At 44.9% G+C, this 9,677-nt stretch overlaps 1 protein-coding gene across 2 annotated transcripts in view; it reads right to left on the bottom strand.

The window, feature by feature from the left end:
- LOC128895021 (transcriptional regulator ERG homolog) overlaps positions 1-8,530 on the bottom strand; it is a 66,932-nt gene extending 58,402 nt beyond the window's left edge. Inside the window, exons 1-2 of one of the 2 annotated variants that reach the window (XM_054157228.1) lie at positions 8,366-8,530; positions 226-515 (exon numbers count right to left, since the gene is read on the bottom strand). In XM_054157228.1, the coding sequence (XP_054013203.1) occupies positions 226-502 (277 nt within the window). In that variant the 5' untranslated portion in view covers positions 503-515; positions 8,366-8,530. Of the gene's footprint in view, positions 1-225; positions 516-2,608; positions 3,976-8,365 lie in introns of those variants that run through there. The other variant, XM_054157227.1, reaches the window with a different exon arrangement.
- Between the last annotated feature and the right edge of the window lie 1,147 nt (positions 8,531-9,677).

Genomic DNA, 9,677 nt, shown 5'->3' with positions numbered 1-9,677 from the left:
CCACGAGGAAGGTTTTTAATAAAATCATTTTCTCGACGTTGCAATATCGCTGGAACTATATACGAACCTTGTCTGAGGTTCTCGAGTAATAAAAATATATATTGCTGGAATATTGACAATATTCCCACAACGTTGGAACGTCGATCAAAGAAATATCGAGTAACCAGCAGGAATGTTTTTATCAAAAACATTTCCTCGTGGAGTATCAGTGTTCTGTGCACTCACCGGTGATGGAGGCAGTGGGCGAAATGGCGGACGGGTTGGCACGTGGCGGGGGCGAGAAAGCACCGGACAGGTAGCCACCGCGATCGGCGAGCGCCTGTTTGGCCTTGTCGACGCTCTCCTTGAGCCTTTGGAAGGTGCTGCCGCAGGTGAGGCCGCGGTACGGCCAATTCTCCTGCTTGACGCCGGCCGCGGTTACACCAGCGGCCGCGGCTCCAGCTCCTGAGGCTCCCTTTAATTCGAGCGCACCTGCGTACGAACAGCTGGCGCTGTCGTACATCACCAAAGAGCCCCTGGAAATCAACAACGCGACCAATTAATAGAGTCCTTACTTAGATTTTCATTTCGGACAATCGAAAACCCGATCCGTGGACAATGAACGGGGTTCAAGAGAGTAAAGCGAGTCGCTTTAAACTCCCGGCAGCGTCGTTGTGGATTATTAAAGGACCCTCGATGCATCCGGTAAAGACACGATCGAATGAAATGAAACGAGGCGTGCGCGCAAGAAAGTTCCTCGCTTACGAATCGTACGACGAATACATTAAGGGGACTTCTTGCGCGCGATGGACTACCAACAATCGTTACGCGAAACGTCGAAAACAACCTGCGACGCACACGAGAAGCTTGTCGTTAATGAAATTATTTGTCGGTGAGGTTTTCTTTTTTTTTTTATCGCTGTTGATGATTACGTCTAATGCGATTACTCTTCTCTTGGAAATTGTTAGAGCAGGCAGGGCTCCCGACACGTAAAAATGTCGACCGTCGCGCGAAGGAAGAGCCTGAGGAGGTATCGGTGAATTAACGACTAACTGGAAACGGATTACGTGCGCGTAACGACCGGGAACTTGTAATCGATCTGTCCGTAATTTAGGTGTCCGTCGTGCATCTGCCGGTCGATCTACATTTTATCGACGGTGCCTCGGAGTTATCTCGCGTACATCGGAGCTCCGAAAGCGACAGCGCGATCAAATTTGCATGAATGACGACGCGATCACTTCCACGAGACAGTCGGAGAAAATCGACGGATCCCATTGCTAGCGTTTTGGGATCGATATTCGAGCACTTATCTTAGAATCGAAGGATTTTGAGATTTTAGGATTTAAGCGTTGAAGCATTAAGGAGCGAAGCATTTTGATATTGCAATGCTTTGACACCGAAGCATTTCGGCTTTAAAGCACTCGGGAGTTGAAGCACTTTGACAGTGAAGCATTTGAAGCGTTTTTGCTTTGAAACGCTTGAAAATTGAAGCATTTTCGCTTTAAAGCATTTGGACATTGAAGCACTTTGACAGTGAAGCAATTGAAGCATTTCGGCTTTAAAGAATTTTAACATTGAAGCATTTTTGCTTTAAAGCATTTTAACATTGAAGCATTTTTGCTTTAAAGCATTTTAACATTGAAGCATTTTTGCTTTGAAGCATTTTAACATCGAAGCATTTTTGCTTTAAAGCATTTGGACATTGAAGCACTTTGACATTGAAGCATTTGAAGCATTTGAAGCATTTTTGGTTTAAAACACTTGGAAATTGAAGCATTTTGATATCGAAGCATTTCGGCTGTAAAGCACTTGAGAATTAAAGCACTTTGACATTGAAGCACTTTTGCTTTGAAGCATTTGGACATCGAGGCACTTAAGCATTTTGACATTACAACGCTTTAACATTGAAGCATTTCGGCTTTGAAGCACTGAACAATTAAAGCATTTCGACATTCAAGCATCTATTCCAGAATCGAAGCGTTTCAGTATTCCATCATTTCGAGATTAAAATGAGGCACTTGAGAATTACAGCACTTAAAAATTAAAGCATCCGTAGACCAAAGCGTTTACAGCACTTTGGTATTAAACTATTCCAGCATCGAAGCTTCTAGCATCGAATCATCGAGCACCTTGGTCGCGAAGCGTTCCAAGTATCGCAGCACTTTAGAATCAAGCCATTTGAGCAACGAAACATTTACTCATCGAAGCATTCATACATTTCACCGTTAAGAACGGTTAAGAATTTTAGAATCGATGGCCCTTTCAGCCACCAGGCATTTCGAACTCAAGCGTCACTGCACTCGAGCATCGTCGTTCAAAGGCCCCAAAACGAAACCCTTGCTCAAAGACAGTAACCTCGTATCAACCGTTAACCGAAACAAACACACTACGCAACGGGACATATTTATTCTACCCAGCCCCATTTCGTCGCCTCGCAGCATCTTTCACCATAAAACGTGACATGAATTTCGGCCGTTCGAAAATAAAAAGACTTCCAATCTCAAAACGAACCGAAAGTTCCGCACGCGGCGCGACACGTGCACATCCGAACCCCAACGAATTTCGATTCCGTTCGTCGATCCACGCTCGAGCCGAGCAGAGAAATCCGAGCCTTTTTACGAATTTTTACCTGCCGCTGTCGCTGCGACGATTTCCACGACAAAACGTCAGCTGAACGCCGATCATCGATCGTCCCCGGATGCTCGGCCAACGAGATCCCGGGATTCGGTCAGGACACCACCGATCCCGCGCTCGTCATTCTCGTCTCGCGTTATTCGCTCGAAACGAGCAAAACAGCCGCGGAATAAACGCACGCTGGCTGGATAAGCGCGGATGTCCACGATGTATCGAGGTCAATTTAATCACGTTCACAAAACTGTCGCATAATCACGGTGCACCTCCGGCGGGCCGCAAGTATACGGTTTCCGCGTCCCGTCAACGAGACCTGGGTACTTAATGGCCAACGTCACGATTGTCACTCTATTTCCAAACCTCTATGCACGAGTCTGACCGATTCCCATCGATTTTCCCGAATATTCGGGGAAACGGGTCGTTGGCAACGGTGGTGGACTCTCGAGATGGACGATTCGAGCCTGGAACAGGCCACCTGGAGACGATTGTCCGACGAAGACTATGGCGGAGATTTTGGTTGAAGATCTTGTATCGTCCAAGTTGAGTTTAGCTTGATTTAGTTTCAGCTTGGAATGTTTAGGACCAAGTTTGGCGGATTGGTAGACTCTGGCATCTTGTATCGAGCTGTGTCTCGGGTTCGTGAGGAGACTTTGGAATTTCTAGAGTCTGACAGAGACTCTAGAAGATGGTATTTATTCGTTTTCTTACGTACAGGGTTACTAGACTCGACCCGGCAGATCCAGTTGTCTTGCAAACTTATAAATCAGGTCGTTACGATGCACATCCTTTGGTCCATGTCCAGGTCAATGTCTAGGAAGAAATGTTAACCGAAAGAAACCTTTAGGTCATCCCTCTGCTCCCTGTGGCTGGTCCAAACAATCGCAATAACGGATGCCTGCTATTTTCTTTCTCGAAACAAAATTCTTCGATCGTCCTTGAACTCCTCTGTTGCATATATTTCCACAAAAGTCGTTCACAGTCGATCCAACTCGTCTCCTAATCTGTCAATGTTCGCAACGGAGCCCTTAGTCATCCCGACTCGGTTCCTCTGCGTGTCTTTTTCAAATCACCGCTTCCGTCTTCGATCTACTTCGTCCAAGGAACTCCGGAAAAAGAATCGTCTCAGGGCTCGGAGCTTACCCTTTCCTCCGTACGTGACACGAAGCAGTCGAGACAGCCATTCTCTCGATTTCGACGTGCGGCAATCGATCCGAAACGCGCGCGTCACGCCTAAATCACGAGATCCGTGGAGGATGTCTCGCGGTCTGGGGCACCGTAGGGGCCAGAAACGCGACACTGTATCGTCGGATAACCCGATCAGGAGGAGGCTGGACCCGATATCAAGAAGAAGGTACTCCGGGCAGGTTGTCTCGCGCAACTGCGGCCGCCGCGGCCAGCAAATTGCCTGCTTCCGGGCCTCATTACATCACTCTGTTACTCTGTTAACGCTCGCCGGAAACCCCTCTGCCTACCTCGTCTAAACTCTCTCGCATGTACCTACACACACTGTTTAAATGCACTGTCGCGGACGACGTGGCCGCGCGGTCCCGTGCGAAAGAGGGAGAAAACGCTACGGTGCCGTATCTTGGGCAGATTTTCGTTCGGACGGCACTCCGTTTCAGGATCCATCGGTTTCTTCCTTCGAGTTGTCCCTGAGAGATACGTGTAGTTGTGCAATGGAAGCGGGCGGAACGGCTCGTTCTTCAAATTCTTCGGTAGAGCAATCTCGAGACGTGTGTTCAGAGTGCGTCGCGCTCAGAAACTTTAGTGCCATGTTTTTCCTCTAGCATTGCCCTCCGATCGTTCGATTCTTCTTTTATTTGAATCTTAAAATTCTTCGATCTCGAATTCCAGAATTCTTCAATTTTTCGATTCTTAATTTTTCAATTCTTCAATCGTGAATTCTTAGATCGTGAATTCTTCGATTCTTCAATCATGAATTCTTAGATCGTGAATTCTTCGATTCTTCAATCATGAATTCTTAGATCGTGAATTCTTCGATTCTTCAATCTTGAATTCTGGCATTCTTCAATTCTCAATTCTTCAATCTTGAATTCTGGAATTTTTCAATTCTGGATTCTTCTATTCTTCCATTTTAAATTCTTCAATTTTTCAATCTTGAATTTTTGAATTCTTTAACTTTTAATTCTTAGATCGTGAATTCTTCAATTCTTCAATCTTGAATTCTGGCATTTTTCAATTCTGAATTCTTCAATCTTGAATTCTGGCATTTTTCAATTCTGAATTCTTCAATCTTGAATTCTGGAATTTTTTAATTCTGAATTCTTCAATCTTGAATTCTGCCATTTTTCAATTCTGAATTCTTCAATCTTGAATTCTGCCATTTTTCAATTCTGAATTCTTCAATCTTGAATTCTGGAATTTTTCAATTCTGAATTCTTCAATCTTAAATTCTGGAATTTTTCAATTCTGAATTCTTCAATCTTGAATTCTGGCATTTTTCAATTCTTCAATTCTTCAATCTTGAATTCTGGCATTTTTCAATTCTTCAATTCTTCAATCTTGAATTCTGGAATTTTTCAATTCTGAATTCTTCAATCTTGAATTCTGAAATTTTTCAATTCTGAATTCTTCAATCTTGAATTCTTGAATTTTTCAATCTAGAATCCTTCAATCTTGAATTCTTGAATTTTTCAATCTAGAATCCTCCAATCTTGAATTCTTGGATCCTGAATTCTGAAATTATTCAATCTCGAATTCCCGAATCCTAAATTCTTTAATCTTGCAATCTTCTCCCTTCCAAATTCAATTTGCAGCCCTTCCTCCCCCGCTCAAAGCATCCTAATGACTTCGTGTCACGAAATGAAGATTTCCAATCTTCGAAGGAAGTCCAGTAAGAAGCGTGTTTGATAAACGATAAACAATAACGGAAGGGAGAAATGGAAGTGGACGTGCGGATTACCGGCATTAAGCGGACGGGTTCTTCCTCTGAAAAACAGGAACATTTTAACGAGAAAAATGCGGGTACGAGGTAGCAAGGATCCCAAGAAGACGAACGCGAGCAGGAATATTAACGAGGCGTATACCTATATCGATCGTGCACGTGTCTCCGATGGAAAGATCTAGGAAACGATCACTCGTTACGTAAATAATCGAGTCCCTTTAAAATCGAGCAAATAAGTAACAATCCTGTTAAATAAAGAGCATGCTCGAGTTTCCTCTCGAGCATGCTCGTGAAACTCGAGAAAAAAGAGATTTTCTTTAGAAACAAAATAGATAATCGAATACAACAACAACAACAAAAAAAAAAAAAAAAATAAACATAGAAAAAAGTCATCAGATCGAGATATTCCACCAGTATACAAACTCTCGGAGTTGATCGTAGCCAAGGTACGAGCCAGGACGAAAATTTACCCGGCGTAAAAAAAAAAGATGAATAAACGAGAAATGCGGCGGCGATAAAAGAGACGGGCGGGAAAAATTGTAAACGCGAGCGGTAATTCAGCGCTGAAGATACGCGCCGCTGTGGTTAATTCGCGAAACATGCGTGCGGACAGGTGAAGGGGGTACCGCTGTACACGGGGGCCCGGCAGAACGCGCGGGAGGGGGAGGAACAATGATAACCGAGCACGTTTTTATTCCGGCGTTATTGGAAAGTTGGCCAGCGAACGATAAACGCGGTGGTTCGACCGCCACGACCCTAAATCACTGTTGTTGATATCTATCCCGATCGTAAATACCGCACTTTTTTAACCCTCGGAACGAATAATTGCGCTTTGGTACGTGTCAACGAATGGTAGAGACGAAAACAAAATTACCTTATGGTTCTTTCATTTCGTGAAATAGTTCGGGGTATTTTTCTTGGGGGAGGAGGGGAGATATATATAAAGGAAGGGAAATACCAGAGCATTTAACGAGGGTGTGTAGGTAACACGATCTTCGATGAGAAAAATCAGCTACTTTCTTTTGTGATTTATTCGATGATACTTCTTTTCGTCGTCGACTGTTTCATGTACTTGGCGTAATTTTTTTACTTTTTTGACATTTTTTTTTTACAGGAATTGTTACGATCTCCGATGGGGAAATTCAGTCATCAATTTTTTTATTTATAGCTCGATCTATGGTGTCCGTAAACTTACAATCAGGAGCCCAAGGTATATTTAGCTTTCGAGTGAAACCGATCAATTGACACGGGCCTATAAATAGTAATAGTAACAAGTGAATAGTAACAGTAGATAGTAAATTAATTTGGAAAAGCCTATGATAAATCCGTCGTGGAATTTTATTTTATTTTGTTTATTTAACTATCTTATTTTTATTTGGTACATGAACGATTCGTTGCGTGCACGCAATGATTGTCAGGTGTACATGCTCACACGGTTACTAAATGTGACATCGAATATGACCTTTGAATGCTTTCACGCTGGCGCAATTTACATTGCCAATTAACCCCTTTGTGCTCCCATCTAGATACAGCGAGCATTTTTTTGTCAAAGCAATTCAAACGGTTTCGTCGCGAGCGAAATGAAATTTCAAGGAAAGCTCCGTTTCAAACGTAATTTCAATTGTTGCGTTACGAGTGGTACGTGAATATTCATAGTCTCTGAAAATAACCAAACCCCTTCGAATCTTCGCAGATGAACTCGTGGTGACCCATAAGCTCCCGTATTTTCATATTAGTTTGTCTGGAAAGTCCATGCCGATTTTCGGTAGGCGGTACGCGTCTGTTTGTATCGGAATGGTTGAAAACATTCGACATGGGTGTATCCCTCAAAAGGTGGAAAGGTCGTGAAACAAAATGGTACTTATATAATTCGATAAATATATACATGAAAATTCAAATGTGCCTATGAATTTTTCTTAAAAATTGCCACAAACTTTCTGGACAATCCAATACGACGAAAAAGAAAGCAGGATACCCAAAATCCTCGTATCCACTTCAATTATCCCTGTTAATTATTAGTAGGTCGTAATATCAGGTGCTCGTACAATTTTCCTCGCGAAAGCACGAAAGTATCGTCACAAACGCCGAGAGCAGGACCTCTGAGAATCTCCGAATTCCTTACCCCTAATCGAGGCCTCGAGAACCAGAATGGCCTAAGTAACACTTTTTTTCAGAATCGAAATAATTAAATAAAAATCGTAGCTTTCAATTTCTCTTAATAACTCCGTCCCATGATTTCGTAGATAGACCACTTCGGTTCTCGTAGCATTCTGGTTCTCCCATTCGCGCCAATGACTCGGTGAAAGTCGCGAGTCGTAAGAATCAAAGAAATGAAAATCAAACTCAGTAGAAAGCATTTCTCCGTTAGCAGCCCCCGTATTTTTCAGTATTATCTATCCATTTGTCCCTTGCCTCTATCCATGCTTCATCGTACGTCACGAACGTTACATTTCCCCGTTAGCACCCCCCTTGTTTCGAAAATAAAATGATTTTCAATCATATCAGATCGTCCCAAAACTTTCTTTCCCTTTATTAATAACTAATACATGCACAATATTTGATGTTTCATGTTACATTACCGAATTATGCACGATTCAATTTCGCTCCATTACTGTTCCAACACGAATATCTATGAAATTAGATTGTCCGTTTATATAAACACGACCGCATCAAATAATCGAGTGGAAAGAAACTTTCGAGACAACCAGATACAAACACCCGTCAACCGTGCCAGAAACCGATTCTCCAAAGCCCGAGGGGGCTCGTCCGAGGATCCTCGTCCGTCCTCGCTGGTTCCTACCGATCCTTTCCCGTTCGCTGGAACCGACACGAAAAATCCCCGAAACTCACCGTCAATGCGGGGTCCCGCGTGTGGCGTTATCCAGCACTGTCAGATCCAGTTCGTCGATCGAGCCTGACAACCTCCCGCTCGCGATCCTTCCGACGTGCCTCCTCCGTCTCGCTTCTCGTCCAAGATCCTCGACCCCCCTTTTCGAATGTCACGCTCGCCGTACCCGTCTGACGATCGAAACGCGGAACGAAGACCGAACGAGACCGAACGAGATCGAAACGAACGAACGAACGAACGAACGAACGAACGAACGAACGAACGGCCGGCGGTCGGTTGCGGCACGGACGACGCCCGTGAAACGTCGAATGTTCCCGTCGGCCGGAGGTTTATCCGCGGGGATTACAGCAAGGATATAAACGAGCTTGTCGACGCGTGGACCACCGCCGTGGCGAACTCGTCCGCGATGCGACGGACGCACATTTGGCAGCGTCGTTATCAGTCGCGGTCCGACGATTGGCTGTATCGGAGCCTGCGCCGGGACGCCACGGAGAGAGGGTGGAGATGGCGGCGGTGGAGGTAGGAGGGTTGGTTGCTAACCCCCATCCAGGGCTCTGGCTCCTTAGAGGCGGGATCATCCACCAGGGTGGATCTTTCCTCTCTCCCTTTCCGCGTGGCCCTCTCTCTGTCTCTCTCTCTCTCTCTTTCTCTCTTTCTCTCTCTCTCTCTCTCTCCAACCAGTCCTCCACCCCGTCGTTCCTCGGCGTTGCGAATCCTCGTCGCACCTTCTTCCGACCGCCACCCTCTCGGCTCCCCTCTCGCCAGGGTTGGAATCCTCTTTTTCCCGACGTTTCGCGCGCGTTTCTGACTTTCTTCGGCCACCTCCTGAATACTCGGTGTCTCCTTTCGATCCACGGGGCTTGACCTATCGCGCTTCCCTTCGGGATCCTCCACAGCCTTCCCAGGCTTCTCGTTGCTCCCTCCGATCGTCCGTCTTTTTCTCGCTACTAGCTGCAACCCTCTTCTCCTTTCTTCGTGTTTCGAGCACTCTTCTGGATACTCCTGAGGGCCTACCCCGGGGTCACCAGACCACCGGGGCTGGTTCATTCCAACGTAATCGAAAATCCACGCGACCGGTTCTAGGATCGAAAGTTTCAAGTTGAAAGTACCTCTCGACGATTATTCGTTCAGCTTCTTCTCTCCACTTTCTGGTGCGGGACGGAGGCGACGATGGTGTTTTGTTACTTTTTTTTTTTGGAGTTGACGTATTTTAGCTTTCGAAACGTTTTACGTTTCGGATTTGGAAGCACTCGGGAGTCGAAGGATTTTCACACTCGAAAGTGTACGATTCTACTTTATTTCGAATTACAGCAT

The sequence above is a fragment of the Hylaeus anthracinus genome, unplaced genomic scaffold (assembly GCF_026225885.1).
Source record: "Hylaeus anthracinus isolate JK02 unplaced genomic scaffold, UHH_iyHylAnth1.0_haploid 4, whole genome shotgun sequence".
Lineage (NCBI taxonomy): Eukaryota > Metazoa > Arthropoda > Insecta > Hymenoptera > Colletidae > Hylaeus > Hylaeus anthracinus.
The sequence above is the reverse complement of the archived record's forward strand: the minus strand, read 5'-3'. Positions and strand labels throughout refer to the sequence as shown.